The sequence below is a fragment of the Mus caroli genome, unplaced genomic scaffold (genome assembly GCF_900094665.2).
Source record: "Mus caroli unplaced genomic scaffold, CAROLI_EIJ_v1.1 scaffold_8558_1, whole genome shotgun sequence".
NCBI classification, from domain to species: domain Eukaryota; kingdom Metazoa; phylum Chordata; class Mammalia; order Rodentia; family Muridae; genus Mus; species Mus caroli.
Genome location: NW_018391369.1, coordinates 54499 through 73785, shown reverse-complemented (window position 1 = coordinate 73785; position 19287 = coordinate 54499). Strand labels below are relative to the sequence as shown.

General features: G+C 46.0%; 1 protein-coding gene and 1 pseudogene across 1 annotated transcript; both read left to right on the top strand.

Annotated features, from left to right (window-relative positions):
* Positions 1 to 9604: 9604 nt before the first annotated feature.
* LOC110289147 (cytochrome P450 2D11-like) lies at positions 9605 to 13433 on the top strand. Its single transcript, XM_021155326.1, is given in 7 exon segments — positions 9605 to 9793; positions 11334 to 11578; positions 11682 to 11907; positions 12090 to 12231; positions 12428 to 12615; positions 13001 to 13142; positions 13243 to 13433. Coding segments are annotated over 7 exon segments (1323 nt in total).
* Positions 13434 to 13882: 449 nt separating this feature from the next.
* Positions 13883 to 17963, top strand: LOC110289145 (annotated as a pseudogene).
* The last annotated feature ends 1324 nt before the right edge of the window (positions 17964 to 19287 follow it).

The following is a 19287-nucleotide window of genomic DNA, read 5'->3' as shown; positions in this document are numbered from 1 at the left end:
GTCTAACCTGAACAACACTCTACTCAATGATAACTTGGTCAAGGATGAAATAAAGAAAGAAATTAAAGACTTTTAAGAGTTTAATGAAAATGAAGCCATAACATACCCAAACTTATGGGACACTATGAAAGTAGTCCTAAGAGGAAAACTCATAGCTCTGAGTGCCGCCAAAAAGAAACTAGACTGAGCACACACTAGCAGCTTGACAACATACCTAAAAGCTCTAGAACAAAAGGAAGCAAATTCACCCCAGAGGAGTAGAAGACAGGAAATAATCAAACTCAGGGCTGAAATCAACCAAGTAGAAACAAAAAGAACTATACAACGAATCAACAGAACCAGGAGTTGTTTTTTTGAGAAAACCAACAAGATAGATAAACCCTTAGCTAGACTAACTAGAGGGCACAGGGACAGTACCCTAATTAACAAAATCAGAAATGAAAAGGGAGGTATAACAACAGAACCTGAGAAATTCCAAAGCATCATCATATACTACTACAAAAGGCTATACTCAACAAAACTGGAAAACCAGGATGAAATGGACAATTTTCTAGACAGATACCAAGTATTAAATTTGAATCAGGATCAGATTAATGATCTAACAGCCCCATATCCCCTAAAGACATAGAAGCAGTCATTAATAGTCTCCCAACCAAAAAAACCCAGGACTAGATGTGTTTAGTGCAGAGTTCTATCAGACCTTCAAAAAAGACCTAATTCCAATTCTCCTCAAACTATTTCACAAAATAGAAACAGAAGTTACTCTACTCAATTCATTCCATGAAGCCACAATTACTCTGATACCTAAACCACATAGAGACTCAACAAAGAAAGAGAACTTCAGACCAATTTCCCTTGTGAATATCAATGCAAAAATATTCAATAAAATTCTCGCAAACAGAACCTGAAAACACATCAAAACAATCATCCATCATGATCAAGTAGGCTTCATCCCAGGGATGCAGGGATGGTTTAATATATGAAAATCCATCAATGTAATCCACTACATAAACAAACTCAAAGACAAAAACTACATGATCATCTCATTAGATGCTGAGAAAGCATTTGACAAAATCCAACAGCCATTCATGATAAAAGTCTTGGAAAGATCAGGAATTCAATGTCCATACCTAAACATTATAAAAGCAATATATTACAAACCAGTAACCAATATCAAACTAAATGGAGAGAAACTTGAAGCAATCCCACTAAAATAGGGACTAGATAAGGCTGCCCACTTTCTCCCTACCTATTCATTATAGTACTTGAAGTCCTAGCCAGAACAATTAGACAACAAAAGGAGATCAAGGGGATACAAATTGAAAAGGAAGAAGTCAAAATATCACTATTTGCACATGATATGATAGTATATATAAACCCTAAAAATTCTACCAGAGAACTCCTAAACCTGGTAAACAGCTTCGGTGTAGTAGCTGGATAGAAAATTAATTCAAACAAATCAGTGGCCTTTCTTTACACAAAGGATAAACAGGCTGAGAAAGGAATTAGGGAAACAACACCCTTCTCAATAGTCACAAATAATATAAAACACCTTGGTGTGACTCTAACTAAGGAAGTGGAAGATCTGTATGATAAGAACTTCAAGTCTCTGAAGAAAGAAATTGAAGAAGATCTCAAAAGGTGGAAAGATCTCCCATGCTCATGGATAGGCAGGATTAATATAGTCAAAATGGCTATCTTGCTGAAAGCAATCTAAGATTCAATGCAATCCCCATAAAAATTCCAACTCAATTCTTCACTGAGTTAGAAAGGACAATTTGTAAATTCATCTGGAATAATAAAATACCTTAGGATAGCAAAAACTAATCTCAACAATAGAAGAACCTCTGGTGGAATCATCATGCCTGACCTCAAGCTGTACTACAGAAAAATTGTAATAAAAACTACATGGGACTGGTACAGTAACAGACAGGATCCATGGAATAGAATTGAAGACCCAGAAATGAACTCACATATCTATGTTCACTTGATCTTTGACAAGGGAGCTAAAACCATCCAGTGGAAAAAAGACAGCATTTTTAACAAATTGTGCTGGCACAACTGGTGGTTATCATGTAGAAGAATGCAAATTGATCCATTCTTATCTCCTTGTACAAAGCTCAAGTCTAAGTGGATCAAGGAACTCCATATATAACAGAGACACTGAAACTTATAGAGGAGAAAGTGGGGAAAAGCCTCGAAGAGGGGAAAAACTCCTGAACAGAACACCAATGGCTTGTGCTGTAACAGCAAGAATTGACAAATGGGACCTCATAAAATTGCAAAGCTTCTGTAAGGCAAGACACTGTAAATAAGACAAAAAGGCCACCCACAATTGGGAAAGGATCTTTATCAATCCTAAATCAGATAGGGGACTAATATCCAATATATACAAAGAACTCAAGAAGCTGGATTCTAGAAAATCAAATAACCCCATTAAAAATGGGGTACAGAGCTAAACAAAGAATTCTCAACTGAGGAATAATGAATGGCTGAGAAGCACCTGAAAAAAACATTCAACATCCTTAATTATCAGGGAAATGCAAATCAAAACAACCCTGAGATTCCACCTCACACCAGTCAGAAAGGCTAAGATCAAAAATTCAGATGACAGCAGATGCTGGTGAGGATGAGGAAAAAGAATACACCTCCATTGCTGGTTGGATTGCAAGCTGGTACAACCACTCTGGAAATCATTTGACATAGTACTACAGGAAGATCCAGGAATACCTCTCCTGGGCATATACCCAGAAAATGTTCCAACTTGTAATTAGGACACATGCTCCACTATATTCATAGCAACCTTGTTTATAATAGCCAGAGCTGGAAAGATCCCAGATGTCCCTCAACAGATGAATGGATACAGAAAATGTGGTACATTTACACAATGGAGTACTACTCAGCTATTAAAAACAATGAGTTTATGAAATTCTTAGGCAAATGGATTTATCTGGAAGATATCATCCTGAGTGAGGTAACCCAATCACAAAAGAACACACATGATATGCACTCACTGATAAGTGGATACTAGCCCAGAAACTTAGAATGCCCATGATACAATTTGCAAAACACATGAAACTCAAGAAGGAAGACCTAAGTGTGGATACTTCACTCCTTCTTAGAACGGGAATCAAAATACTCACGGAAGTTACAGAGACAAAGTTCGGAGCTGACATGGAAGGAAGGAACACCCAGAGACTGCCCCACCCATGGATCCATCCCATAAACAACCACCAAACCCAGATACTATTGCATATGCTAGCAAGATTTTGCTGACAGCACCCTGATATAGCTTCTCATGTGAGGCTATGCCAGTGCCTGGCAAATACAGAAGTAGATGCTCACAGTCATCTATTGGATGGAACACAGGGCCCCAAGGAAGGAGCTAGAGAAAGTACTCAAGGAGCTAAAGGGGGTCTGCAACACTATAGGAGGACCAACAATATGAACTAACCAGTACCCATCAGAGCTTGTGTCTCTAGTTGCATATGTAGCAGAGTTTGGCCTAGTAGGCCATCAATGGGAGGAGAGGCCCTTGGATTATATGCCCCAGTACAGGGGAATTCCAGGGCCAGGAAGCGGGATTGGGTGGGTTTGGGGAGCAGGGTGGGAGGAGGGTATAGGTGACTTTCAGGATAGAATTTGAAATGTAAATGAAGAAAATATCTAATAAAAAGAAAGAAAGAAATCCAAGGAATGCAGTCTGGATCTGCCTCAGTTGATTCTTCCTCTGACCGTTCTATATATGTGTTTCTGAGGTGCTGTGGGCTGAACCCAGGGTTTGCAGCATGGTAGTCTTACCACCATCCTTTTAGACAGTGGGTGGGAGAGTTGATGGCTTATTTACTTGTTGTTGTATTTTGCATAACATATTGTTTCCATTCGGCTCAAGTTGTCCAACTTGCTTTGCATTTTGACCTTCTGGTTGTTTGAGAACGTTGTTGCTAATTTCCACGTGCTTGTCTGTGTCCATTTCCCTCCTGAACTGCAGATTTAGAGCCTCATTCCAAAGCAGCAGGAATGATCCTGCTTATGACGTTTTTCAATTCAGGGTCTCTCTATGCAGCCCAGGCTGGCCTGGAACTCCCTATGTAGAACAGGCTGGCCTTTAACTCAGAGATCCATCTTTCACTGTTTCTGCAACCATGGTTCCACCAAATCGATAGCCACCACCACAGGAACTGCTGAGTGTCCTCCACTGACACTGACTCCCTCCATGGCTCCCTAATTTGATTGATTTTTTAAAAAAAAGAATTATTCATTTTATGTATTAGGTATGAGTACACTGTAGTTATCTTCAGACACACCAATAGAGGACATCAGATCCCGATACAGATGGTTGTGAACCACCATGTGGTTGCTGCGAAATGAACTCAGGACCTCTGGAAGAGCAACCAGTGCTCTTAACTGCTGAGTCATCTCTCCAGCCCCAATTTGATTGTTCTTATCTACTGTAATTTTCAAAATCCCTATAGCCTACCCCACACAGATAACTTTGCCATCATATCTTTTTTTTTTTTGTCTTTTTGAGACACGGTTTCTCCGTATAGCCCTGGCTGTCCTGGAACTTATTCTGTAGACCAGGCTGGCCTCAAACTCAAAAATCCACCTGCCTCTGCCTCCCAAGTGCTGGGATTAAAGGCGTGCACCACCACCGCCCAGCTTGCCATCATATCTTATTCCACCAGCACTGCATACAGCACGTTGGTTTCTATATCCTGGTGTACCATCACCACAGCCCTTCTACTGCCATAACCAGGAAATCACAACAGACTCATCTACTGCTATATGCAGGACACAACCACTTCCAAGTTCCCACAAACACTACAATCACTCATATAACGTCCAGACGTTCCTCCAGAGCTGTTCCGATGTCCAGATCTCCCTGTCTGACCTTTCTGTAATCCCACAGCATGTGTCTCTTGTTTAGAAAGGGCCTGATCACCCCACAGTTATGCCCATTGAGTCTGGTAGTTCTCAACAATTTGACCAAATGTAGCACAACCATCACAAGTTACAACAACAAATACTCTTCTTTCCTGCTTGGTCTTCTACAATGTCTACTGTCTCGGTCTTGCCTAAGTCTATTATCCTAGCATCTCCTAGAACTCTATCCACAAACATTTTCTTAACTGTTAACGTTCACAGATTCCTGTGCAGGGGCAGCTGTCAATGGTTCTACTACATGTCCTTCATCCTTATATGGTCCACCACACATCCCAGCATTCACTTCAACACAACAGGAAGTGGGTGCCTTGTTGGGAAGGCCTCCCATTATGTCAGAAGTCATAATGGGACAAGCTAATTACTATCAGGTGATCACTCTGAAATGGCCTGCTTCAGATTATTATATAATCTTCGACAGAAGAAGAAGTATAGGTATAGCTTTCAGAGAAAAGACATTGAGAGCAATCAATTGTGACATCAGACCAGGAGGAGAGAACAAGATTAGAAGAGAATGCAGAATGGAATAACTTAGAAACTATAGGGAACATAAAATACTAAGAGAGCAATGCGCAGAATCCAGAGGGAAAGAAGAAATACGAAGACACTGCAGAAAGCAGAAGGAGCAGGCAGGCTTCTCCTGACCATGGATAGAACAGATCCAATGGTAAAGACAAGATAGGCTTAGTCTTATTAAAAGGAACACAGCTTTTTTTTTCTTACAAACATGGGTTTAATTTGTTTAGCATTAAAAAGGTAGAAGCCTTTTCTTTCTCTATGTAATAAAGATTGGAGTGCATTTTTCATCCAGAATGAGTAAACTCTTTCTGCACCAGTGCTTGGTATTTACTCCATATGCATATGTAAGTATGGATGTCTGTGTGTAGATATAGAATTGTGAGAATTTATGCATATGTGTGTGTAAGTATTGTGAGAGTGCATTGTAAGAGTGCATGCAAGTTGGGTGCACCTGGTTTGAATGGGATATGTATAAATGAGCATTATGAATCTGTAAATGAACTTATGTGAGGTTATGCATATTTACTTATGTAAAAGCTTTTCCCTCTGTGAGTGTTATTCTCTTCTCCTGGTTCAATAGAAATGTATTACTTCAGACTTCCCCTTAGCCTGGCAAGCAAGAGGCATCTGGACAATAGGGAAAAGACTCTAGCAATTAATTCTTTACTTAATCTCCTGCTGTTTTAGGACAAGGTGCTAAGTGCCAGAGACAGCAGTTTCTGGCCTCAGAGGATCACAGAAGGCAGGTCAGCTACAATAGCATAGTGACTTTGACTTAGATAAATAAACCTTTTATTATACAGCAACCCTAAATATCTTGTACAGTCTTAACCCCCGAATCTTGTAAGACAAAGTCTAACCCATGAATCTCGTAAGACAAAGTCTTACCCTCCACTGACACTCTTCCCCCTCCACTGCCTCAAGAAGAATCAACAAGAAAAAAGACACACACACACACACATACACACACACACGTTGGGGCTGCCCCTGCCCCTGGTATGGAACAATGTCTCAAAATATTCTCTTCAACTAAGATGAGGTGCTTTAAAGCTCAAAAACAAAAACAATGCAGAGCTGCCTCAACTGTTGAGCATGGCTGGGTTCATGGCTCTCCATTCATACAGTGACGCTTGTCTTTTCCTGGTCAGTCTCAGTCTGGGACCTGATGGTTCAATACTGTACTTTCCATGCCTTTTCTTTTACTTTTGTAATTTTTTTTCTCATTGTTTAGCATGGAGGTTAAGTCAAAATATTTACAATTCCTGCGTTTTGTTACCTATCAAATGTGCTTCTCACGTATTGATTCTATGATTTGTAGTTTCATAGGTACCAGCCCATGGGAGTGGACCACAGACTCACTGTGGCCTCACACCATGAGGGGTACAGTAACCAATCAGAGAGGAAAGGATCACCAACCCTAGACAACCTCTGCCATCCTTTGCCCAAACTAAGCTTTCCTAAGGCTGCCCTCAAAAGTCACAATCATCCCAGTGAGCCACATCCCACTTTCCAGGGTGCTTAGGGATAGACAGAAGACCTAGAGGTGGCTTTGAGATTCACTACTGGTCCTCATTTTAACAAAATGAGGCAAATCAAAGGCAGTAAAGAGGATAAACAATGCACAGGACAGAGTCCAGGAGAAATGTGCCCAGGTTGCATCTGACCTCTTACAGTGGAGTCCAAAGGGCAGCAATCAAGTATCTGTTGACATGTGTGCAGAAAATGGCAAACCTGGGAGCATTGCTGCCCCGGTGCAACAATGCTTGAGGGCCAGGGATTCAGTCCCTGCTTCCCGTTGTGGACAGTGCACACCTGTGCTGCTGAGATGAATATGCAGACCCCAGCCCACCTAAAGTCACATGATCCTGAGAGATGAAAGTTGTTCACATGGCTAAGAGGACATGGACTGAGGATGAAGGGAAGAAGATAGTGGCAGCAGGCAGAGGGTTAGCAGAGCATCCAAGCCTCTCTTAAGAGCTAGATATAGAAAGGAAACTCATTACAGCACAGTGTGTTACATCCCTCACCTTTCTGTGCACTTACCTCACAAGGGCTCACTTACCTGATGCAGGAAAATCCAGCCTGAGTCAGCCCATCCCCCACTGGGGCCAGCACCCTGTAAACACCACTGCTTCTCTTAGATAATGGCATGTATGACACAGACAGGTAGAGGTGAGAGGCCAAATGTGTTGTCCCAGCACTGACATGCAGATTAAATCATAAGGCACCAAAAGTTACCCTTGAAGGGCCTGGAGCAAGCCATGAGGAACCCAGCAGCCTGATTCTGTCAGTGACCTGAGCAAGCTGTCTCCCTAATCTCCTTTCTAATCATAATCCACGCTGGTGTCCTACCTCCCATGCAGGTCTCCTTTCAGACCAAATTGGGGCTCAAGAAAGACCCTTGTCTCTGACCCAACCTATGGTGCCATTCTATAGAACTCTGTTGGGCAGGGCTATGAATCATGGACAGGAAGAGGAAACAGGCTTAGAGGCATCAGACCAGCAATATGCATAGAGTCCCACACAGGCTCCCGTGACACACAGGTGGTCAGTACAGGGGTGGCATCTACATCAGAGAGGAGGAGACCCATGTGTAGTCATTGCTGTGGGGCTGCAGGGTATGGTCTCAGCCATGCTTGTGCCTCCCTTCTGCCACACTAAAGGTGAAGTAGAGAGAGTCTGAACTTTGATCTTTAGAGGTCTAGATCCCCAACAAGGATTGGGACTGAGCCTCTGCTGACCCTAGTGAAGGTGAGCTGCTATGTGCCGAGTGCCCTGCAGTGCCCAGCACACAGGTGCCATTGTTTGAAGGCTCAGAAGTCATCTTTCTTTTTTCCTCATGGCTGTTCACCCTGACCACAGGCCTCTAGCATGAGGAAGAAAACTTCTATCTATCTCCAGGTAGAAGACTGTTCCCAGGTGAGATTTACCCCCCAAGAAACAAAGGGTAAATAAGAGACAGAGGCCAGCATGTGACATGTCCCTGTACCAACTTAGTGGCATGCACGATTCTCAGATCATTTCTCAGCTTCCTCAACAGACTGGGTCTGAGAAATCCTGTGTTCTATGTTGTGGTGCCTTATCAACTGGATGACCACAGACCTGCACTGAAGATGGCAATGCTTCAGCTGCCTTCCCCAACTGGTCCTCACTTAACAACAAGGACTCTAGCTGCCTTCCCAACACAACCTTTCCCTTTCCCATAGGGCCTCTGTGGTCTCCCCCCACCTGCTTGAACCTGCTTGCTCAAGGGTGGAGCTTCCTGCTCATTCGTCTTGCCACGCCTACTGCTGGACCCTGTCGCTTTGTTGCCTGGAGGCACACACGTGTTCGTCCTGCTACTGGACCCTGAGTTACTTGGCGGGAAATCGGGTTCCCTCCCCCTTCCTTTATAACTGAGTGTCTGAAAATAGTAAAATTGAGCTTTGATCAGAATCTTGTCTTAGCTTCATTCCCTTCTCTCGCCGCCCTCTTCTCTTCCAGGTTTCCAAAATGCCTTTCCAGGCTAGAACCCAGGCTGTGATCTGCTGGCCGGACACAACAGGCCTCTACCGGCCTTTCCTCACTGATCTTCACTTGCCCACAGGGATTTCAGCTTCCTTCCCCCACTGCCCTACTTTTGCCCATAAAAGCTCCAGCCTCTTCCCCTCCTCAGGCGACAACTTTGCACTGCTCAGAAACCCACAGAAACCATTGACTGGATGCCAATCAACCCTCATGTCCCCCAACAAAGTGCTCCATGAAGGTCTAGGAGGTCTCATTCCTCTCTGAGGCAATGTCCTCAAGCCCTCAAAGATTTGCATGGGTAGCATACCAGATGAATTTGCTGCACACAATGATCAGATCATCCATCTTGAAGCAGGAGTCCACTAGACAGCTGCCTACCATGTTCAGCCCAGCAGAATCAGCATGCTCAGCTCCTGGAAGGGACTGAACAACAGCGGCCCCTCCCTATACTTGGCCAAGCAAAACAAAGGAATAGGGTTGGTGGTAGTAGAGGACAAAGGGCAACCCTGGCACTCCTTTATAAGGTGGCAGGATCCTTATCCTTATAAAGGAAGCTTGAGGCTTACTGATCCTAGGTGTTGTATTGAGTGTTGGTCATTGGCCTCTGGGAAGCCAGGGCAGAAGTGGGGCAGCCATGGAGCTGCTGAATGGGACTTGCCTGTGGCCCGTGGCCATATTCACAGTCATCTTCATATTACTGGTGGACCTGATGCACCGGCGCCAGCGCTGGACTTCTTGCTACCCACCAGGCCCTGTGCCATGGCCTGTGCTGGGTAACCTACTGCAGGTGGGCCTGGATAACATGCTATACAGCTTGTACAAGGTGAGTGATTTAGTAGTGGGTGGTATATGAAGTTATGTTGTTTGTATCAGCACATAGTAGGGGTTGAGCCACAGGTCAGACAGGGAACTGGGCCCCCAAGAGACAGGCTTAGCAATTTTTTGGTGGCATCCACTGGGACTTTCTAGGGCAATAGTTTTGGGGGATAAATTCCAGGTGGTGAAGCAGGATATGATGGCAACGTTCAGTCTGGTTGGATGGGCAGTAGCCATAGAGGTCCCAAGGCCCTTATGGTCCTTACAAAAATGAGGTCCTGGTCTGCTTTGGGGTCTTCTGCCCATCTCAGTTAGGACACCGGGTACAGAGAGGCTTTGTGGTTGCCTGAATATCTTGCTGCTGTGCTATCCGGCCTCACTGCCCATCTCAAAGAACCAGAATTTCTTCATGTATATTGACATGCCAAGGGATCCCAGGACAGTTTTCTGGCTCTGGCAAGATCACCACTAGGGTGTCACATCTAATATAATTCCTTTGCTGAACTTAAAAGATAAGACACTGCAGTGGTAGGTATCTTCAGATTGGGGATGGAGCTCAGTGAGGAGCAGTTTCCCAGGATACATGAGGAGCAAGGTTCAATAACAAGCAACACACACACAAATACACATGTACACACACAGAGAGACACACATGGAAACCCATACACATATGAACACATACTCACATTCAAATATACAAACATGCATAAATAAACATACACAAATATGCACATACAGACTCAGAAACTGCCTGTTCATGCTCACATTTTGACAATTGTACTGGCTGGTTTTACGTGTCAACTTGACACAAACTGGAGTTATCATAGAGAAAGGAGCCTTGAGGAAGTGCCTCCATGAGATCCAGCTGTAAGGCATTTTCTCAATTAGTGATCAAGGGTGGGAGGACCCATTGTGGGTGGTGACATCCCTGGGATGGTAATCTTGGGTTCTTTAAGAAAGCAAGCTGAGCCAGGCGTGGTGGCGCACACCTTTAATCCCAGCACTCAGGAGGCAGAGGCAAGCAGATTTCTGAGTTCGAGGCCAGCCTGATCTACAAAATGAGTTCCAGGACATCTGGGGTTATACAGAGAAACCCTGTCTCAAAAAACAAAACAAACAGAAAGAAAGAAAGAGAGAGAGAGAGAGAGAGAGAGAGAGAGAGAGAGAGAGAGAGAGAGAGAGGGAGGAAGGGAGGAAGGAAGGGAGGAAGGAAGGAAGGAAGGAAGGAAGGAAGGGAAAGAAAAGGAAAAGGAAAGAAAGCTGAGCAAGCCAGGGGAAGCAAGCCAGTAAGTAGCATCCCTCCATGGCCTCTGCATCAGCTCCTGCTTCCTGACCTACTTGAGATCTAGTTCTGACTTTCTTTGGTAATGAACAGCAATGTGGAAGTGTAAGATGAATAAACCCTTTCCTCCCCAACTTGGTTCTTGGTCATGAAGTTTTGTGCAGGAACAGAAACCCTGACTAAGACAACAATGGTTGTGTAGTGAGCTTAGTTCTATGGTCTGTGGGGACCTCCACTTCCTATGTTTTCTGTCTCTCTTCTTCAGCTTCAAAACCTCTATGGTGATGTGTTCAGTCTGCAGATGGCCTGGAAGCCCATGGTTGTGATCAACGGACTAAAGACGATGCAGGAAGTGCTGTTGACCTGTGGCAAGGACACTGCTGACCACCCTCCAGTGCCCATATTTGAGTACCTAGGTTTTAAGAGCATCACTAGCATTGAGGGGCCGGCCAAATTAAATGGTGCGTGGATAAGGAGTTTGCCAAGCAAGCCTCCCTACCCAAGTTTGAAGCCTGGGACCCATTTGGGATAGAAACCATTGATTCTACACATTTTCCTATCACTTACTTCCACACACGGTGGCATATGAGCACCATTCATGATCATAATTCAGTAATAATGTTATGAAAAGGAACCTCTGAAACTTCCTGTGTCTCTCACAGGTTCTTAACACGTTCCAAATACTCCTGCGCATCCCAGGGCTGGCTGACATGGTCTTCCAAAGTCAGAAGACCTTCATGGCCATACTGGATAACCTAGTTACTGAGAATAGGACCACCTGGGACCCTGACCAGCCACCCCGAAATTTGGCCGATGCCTTCCTAGCAGAGATACAGAAGGTGATTGATAGCTCCAAGAGATATAACCAGGGGCTGTTGCCTAAGGTCCTGTGAACTGTGGCCTGTAAGGATTGGGTCCTATGAATCATCAAGTAACTCAGGACCTGGGCTGCCCAGGGGACAATGGGACAACATGTGGGACTCCCTCTCCCTACTGAGCCCATTCTTTCTGCCTGGACCAGGCCAAGGGGAATCCTGAGAGCAGCTTCAGTGATGAGAACCTGTGCATAGTGGTGAGTGATCTCTTCACTGCAGGGATGGTGACCACCTCAACCACACTATCCTGGGCCCTGCTGCTCATGATCCTGCATCCGGATGTGCAGCGTGAGCCTGGCTGGGGTTGGGAGGGAGGTAGAGGCATACTCCCCAGTGAATTGAGATTCTTGTGGCACCCAGTGCTAACTCAACCCAGACTCCAGTGCAGCTCACTGGTGTTTCTCACATCACCTCAGCCTTTAACATAGTTGTAAGACAAGGAAGTCCCTGTGACTGTTTCACTGGTGGGATGCTGTCACTCTAGGTAGAGTTCAACAGGAAACCGATGAGGTCATAGGGCAGGTGCGGTGTCCAGAGATGGCAGACCAGGCCCGCATGCCCTACACCAATGCTGTCATTCATGAGGTGCAACGCTTTGGGGACATTATTCCATTGACTATACCACGCATCACAAGTCATGACATTGAAGTGCAGGATTTTCTGATCCCCAAGGTAGGCTGGAGCCTGTTACTATTTCATCATGATGACTATCAAACAAGGGCAGGAGGGGCAAAGATCACTAAATCATCTTCCTAACTTGCTCACAAGAACCAGAGTGTACGCAGGCTGCAGCCTTCGAGAGTTCTCATGGAAGAGAAATATCAAATGAAAATGGCCAAAGGACACTTTATGCAGCATTGAACACAGGGATGGTTGCTGGATGGGCCAACCATGCAAGATCTGTTACAGGGCTCTGCAAGGTGCTGAGAGGCTCAGGGGTTGAGGTTTAATGAGAGAATCCAGTGTGTGCAGGAAAGAAGATATGCACGTGATCCTGGTGACCAGGATCTTGGTAGCCCCACCCCAGGCCTTGTTCAAATTATGTGCCTCCTAATAGGGCACAATCCTCATCCCCAACCTGTCCTCTGTGCTGAAGGATGAGACTGTCTGGGAGAAGCCCCTCCGCTTCCATCCTGAACACTTCCTGGATGCCCAGGGCCACTTTGTGAAGCATGAGGCCTTCATGCCATTCTCAGCAGGTGACTGCAGTCTACTTGGCTGCCTGTCTGTTCCCAGGGTGACTTGGAGGGTGGAGCACCAATCAGGTCCCAGACTAACTGAGCCCTCTTCCACACACAGGCCACAGATCAGGCCTGGGTGAGCCCCTGGCCCGCATGGAGCTCTTCCTCTTCTTCACCTGCCTCCTGCAGCGCTTTAGCTTCTCAGTGCCAGCTGGACAGCCACAGCCCAGCAACCATAGAGTCCATGCTATTCCAGTTGCCCCCTCCCCCTACCAGGTCTGTGCTATAATGCGTGAGCAAGGACACTAATTCCAGACATGCTCTGCAAGTTTGGCTGAGCCATGTAAAATAAACTAGTCTTGTGGCTACTGCTGTTTTCTGCTTCAACCCCAGCCCTCTCTTGCTGAGTCCTCAGACAATAGTCTCCAACCAACCTTCCCACCTGCCTCATCCCTCTCCAAGAGACAACATAGTTGTTGTGACGGAAGGAAGTGCTGAGCTTGGACTATTGGTCCAATTCAACACTTGGAGCCCAAATCAGGAGGATGGTGTGTGTGGTGCTATCCTGGGATATACAGCAAGGCCTAGGTCAGCCTGGGATATACACCCAGGAGATCTGCCTGGTAAAACTAAAGCAGAGCTACGAAGAGGTTGCACAAAGACAGGAAGGAAGAAGGGAGAACGGGAGGCTGACAGTAGAGAACAAAAATGAATTCTGCCCTGAAGTCACAAGACCCTGACAAACCAGAGTTGTTCACATGGCTGAGAGGACATGGGCTGAGGATGAAGGGAAGAAGACAGTGGCAGCAGGCACATGGTTAGCAGAGCACCCATGCCTCTCCCAAGGTCTGGAGACAAAGAAGAAACCCATTACAGCACAGTGTGGGAAATCCCTCACTTGTCTGGGCACTTATCTCACCAGGGCTCACTTACCTGATGCAGGAAAATCCAGCCTGACTCAGCCCATCCCCCTCTGGGGACGGCCCCCAGTCAGCACAACTGCTTCTCTTTGATAATGTCATGTATGAAACAGACAGGTAGAGATGAGAGGCCAAATGAATTGTCCCAGCACTGACATGCAGGGTTAGTCATCCAGTACCAGAAGATACCCTGGAAGGGGCCTGGAGCAAACCATGAGGAAGCCAACAGCCTGGGTCTGTCGTCAGTGACCTGAGCAAGTTGTCTCCCTAATCCCCTTTCTGACCATGATCCATGCTGGTGTCCTGACTCCCATGCAGGTCTCCTTTTCAGGCCAACTTGGGGCTTGAGAAAGTCTCCTGTCTTTGCCCCAACCTATGATGCTCTTATATGGAACTGGTTGGGCGGGGTCAAGAATCCTAGATAGGAAGAGGGAGCAGGCTTAGAGGCTTCAGTCCAGCAAGAAGCATGGACTTACCCACAGGCTCCAGTGACACAGAGCTGGTCAGTGCAGGGGTAGCCTGGTCAGCAGACTGGAGGAGACCCGTGTCTAGTCCTTGATGTGGGGCAGCATTGGTTTGGTCATCTTCATATTACTGGTGGACCTGATGTACTGGTGCCAGTGCTGGACTTCTCGCTGCCCACCGGGCCCTGTGCCATGGCTTGTTCTGGGTAGCCTGCTGCAGGTGGACCTAGATAACATGCCATACAGCATGTACAAGGTGAGTGACTTAGCAATGGATGGTAACCAAGGTTATGATGTCTGAATCAGCCCATAGTGGGGGTCGAGCCACAAGTCAGGCAGGGATCTGGCCACCAAAGGGAACGGCTGGGCAATTTTTGGTAGTAGCCATTGGCAATTTCTAGGAAAAAAGTTTTGAGGGTCAAAGTTCAGGAATTGAAGCAGAGTGTGACTGCCGGGTTCACTCTAGTAGAAAGGGCAGCAGCCATAGAGGTTCTAGATCTCTTACGTTCCAAGATAGTTTTCTGGCTCTGACAAGGTCACCACTAGGGAGTCACATCTACTGTGATTCCTTTGCTGAACTTAAAAGATAAGATGCCACAGTGGTAGGCAGCCTCAGGCTGGGCATGGAGCTCAGTGAGGAGCATTTTCCCAGGATACATGAGGAGCAAGGCTCAATAACAAGCAACACACCCAGACACATTGCCACATACACATGCAACATACCTTCACAAACATGCATGGAGATGTGCACCAACATGTTCACACACACACACACACACTGGAAATCACATGTGTGCACTCAACACCTTGCTCATGTTTGCTCAGTGAGCCTGGTTGCATGCTCTTTGAGGACCTCAACTTCCTATGTTCTCTGTCCCTCTACTTCAGCTTAAAAAGAGCTGTGGTGATGTGTTCAGCCTGCAGATGGCCTGGAAGCCCGTGGTCTTGATCAAGGGACTGAAGTCGGTGCAGGATGTGCTGGTGACCTGTGGAGAGGACACCGCTGACCGCCCTGAAATACCCGTCTTTCATCACATAGGCTGTGGGCCCAAAGCGAAAGGCAAAATGCAGTGTAGGAACAGACATGGCATCACAGCCACACATAGGGGACAGTGAGCAGAGGACGATCAGGGCTCAATGCAGGTGGTAATGGAGATAAGAAATTTAAAAAATAAAGTGCCTGAAATCCATGGTGGAGCCTCCTTAGCATGGAGGGTGGTAGAGATGTGTTTGGGGGGAAGGGTGAGGTTATGGGAAACACTGATCCCAGAGGATAAGAGAAATGAACTGGGGAGAGGGCAGCGGTTACACACAGATGGACCTGCAAGTGGAATCCTTGTACCTGACCAGCCTGAGTGGCAAGAGCAGAGGCAATTCTCTGTATCCACCTTGTGCAACTTCAGTGTGGCCAAGAAATTGCTGAAGCAGTGGGTGATAGTTGAGGCTAGCCACCTGTGTGGTGCCTTCACTGCCCAGGCTGGGGGGTGATGGGTGTGAACTGCAAGTGGGGGACAAAGACATAGCAACAATATCCTGAATTTAACTTGCATCTCCAATCCCTGGGAGTCCCCACAATCCTTACCACCTCCTAAACAAAGCCATATGCAATGGGATTGCCTCTTTCATTTATGCCCGAAGCTTCAATTATGCAGACCCTGACATAGTCAAGATGCTAAAAGTATTGAAAGAAATCATTAAAAAGAAAATTGGCTTCATCCCTGAGGTAAAAGGATCAAGGGTAGTCTACAGAGTGAATTCTGTGCTGTCCGTCTTCCAAGAGGAGGCTGTCGACAGGGGATTTGGAAAGAAGACCTCTAGAAGTGTCAACTACAGGAGTAGGAGCAAGAAGCTTGACAAGCCTGCAGCAATGGGAGAGGAGAAGTGTATGAAGGTTAGGCCCTCTAGAAGGGGAGAACCTGGACCTCTGCTCACAGGGAAGCAATCAACATTTATGAGATTTCCACTACAGGGCTACTAGAGGATGAAGGTTAGAACTAAGATAAATCAGGGATGGGTGGGAACAAATAGGGCCTGTGTCCATCATGGAAGGTGCTGTAAACTAAGACTGGCTGAGATCAACACTAAGCCTATGTACCCAGGCGCCAGAGAGATGGTCAGTGGGTAAGGAGCTTGCCAGGCAAGCAGGGCTCTTGAGTTTCATTTCTCAACTCATGTAGTGAGGTGAAAACTGACTCTGTATGTTTATCCCAGACCACAACATCTTTGTTTTGGCAATAGCTTTCCTCACATCATGTATACAGGAACACACATTGGAATAATAATGAATATTATTACTAGAATACTTATTTACCCAACTTGTTAAATTAAAGGAAGCAGGAAGGCCTAGCACATCCTATGGCTGTAACAGGTTCTCAACACATTCCCAACTTGCCTGCACAACCCAGGGTTGTCTGACAGTCTTCCCTGGGCAAAAGACATTTCTCACCATTAGTGGATAAGATGTTGACTGAACACAAGAGGACCTGGAACCCTGACCAACCACCTCAAGACCTGACTGATGCCTTTCTGACTGAGATGGAGACAGTGAGACTATGCGATCTAGTGTCCATTTTGCTGTGAATAACCCAGTGACACCAAAGTGTAATCACCTGAGTCATCGGAAGGGTGTTATGGGGCACTCCAGTCTCTACACTGAGATCTGCTGTCCTCCTATGTCCTAGGCAAAGGGGAATTCTGAGAGTAGCTTCAGTGAACCATTCTAAATCTGGTTTCCTTCACCTGTTGGATGCAGGGATTGTGACGAGTTCAGTCACTGTCCTGGGCCGTGCTTCTCATGATCCAGTGACCAGATGTTCAGTGTGAGCCTCCCTGGGGCTGGGAAAGAAAGGAAGAAGATGGTAAAGGCACAGTCCTTAAGCTTACTTGGGACATTTGTGGTTTCCAGTGATGTTTATCCCACACTCCAGTAAGAAAGATGACCATATTTCTCCCAAGGACCCAGCTTGTAACAGAGCAGTAGTAGAGGGACAAGGGGCACCATACTGGGTCTCATTAACTTAGGGGTTGCTCTCTTTCCAGGCCAAGTACAAAAGGAAATCGACAAGGTCATAGGGCAGGTATGGCATCCAGAGATGGCAGACCTGGACCTCATGCCCTTCAAAAAAATCTGTCCTTCATGAGATGATGAAATGATGACTTTGCAGACATCACTGCAATACCTGTGCCACACAGGACTTCCCCTGACATCAAAGTGCAGGGCTTCCTTATTCATAAAGCATGCCTGGGTCCCTCTTCCACACACAGGTCGCAGATCATGCCTGGGGAAGGCCCTGGCCCACATGGCGCTCTTCCTCTTCTTCACCTGCCTCCTGCAGCACTTTAGCTTCTCAGTGCCTGATGGACAGCCCCAGCCCAGCAACTCTGGAGTCTATGGTGTTCTTGTTGCTCCCTCTCCCTACCAACTCTGCGCTGTGATACGTGAGCAAGGACACTAATTCCAGACATGTTCTGCAGGGCAGTTTCCTGCCATGTATAATAAACTAGTCTTGTGTCTGCTGCTGTTTTCTCCTTCAACCCCAGATGTCTCTACATGGTAGGAGGCTAAGAGGCCCAAAGGCAGATTCCCCACTCTGCTAAGGTCACAGCCGAGTGGTCGTATCTGAAATTACCTAGGATATGTGACATTCCTACCCACAAGTCCCAGATCTCGGGGTGGCAATGTAGACCAGGGGTAGAACATTTGCCTAACACATAGAGCATTTGCCTAACACTCATGAGAGCCTGGGTGCAATAAATATAAAAAACACAAGACTTGGAACCTGGAGTGCACAGACTGGTTCTTGAAGTCTGTCCTTTGGAGGTATTCTGATCCCTGCCCTTATTTGCTACTACACTGAAGAGATGTGTCCTTCTTACCATTGGCCATTAATGTGGAGGTTCTCATCACTGGATAGAGGTTTCTGCAGAAGACACTGGTGCAAACCATTGGTTAGTGTCCATACTTGACCACCCAGGCTTCATGCCCACCTCTGAAGTCAAGAGGTCATGTGTGAAGAGTTGGTCAAATATGGGTATGGAACTTAGGAAGCAACAGGTCAGTGCCCAGTAGTGGTGCTACCTGACCGGTCATCAAGAGTATGCCACTGATTTCAAAACATGAGGGACATGTGCTGGTGTGTGGCAGCAGCATTTTGGAGAACTCATGGGGTGAACTGGACCCAGAGGATCCCACAATAATGGAGGGATGTGGGAACATAGGGAAAAAGAACCATGTCCCCTTGGTTACATCCAATGTGTGAGTGTGCATGTGATGTTTTCCCACATTAGGGACTAGAAAGGTGAGAGCAGTGGTGATGTTATCAACCCATGACCATCCAAGAAATCACCACAGCACTGGGTGACTGAGGAGTCAGTCCTATCTCATCCTGTCCCTTGCCAACTTTGCAACTGACCTTTAAGTTGTGTGGGAAGGATCCAGATGTGGGCAAGGATGGAGGCACAATCTCTTGTCTTCATAAGGTGTAGTTGTGGTTTGAATGTGCTTTGCCCAGGGAGTGGTATTAGTAGAAGGTGTGGATCTTTTGAAGTAGGTGTGTCACATTGGGTATGGGCTTTGCTATCAGTCTTCAGATGAAGATGTTGAAATCTCAACTCTACCTATGTCCTTTGCCTTACAAAACTTTCCAGTTTCATAAGATTCTATTTTTCAATTATTGATTAAGAGCCTGAGCCACTGGAGTTTTGTTTAGGAAATTTCCACCTGTGCCAATGAGTTCGAGGCTCTTTCCCAGGTTCTCTTCTACAAGATGTGGTGTAACT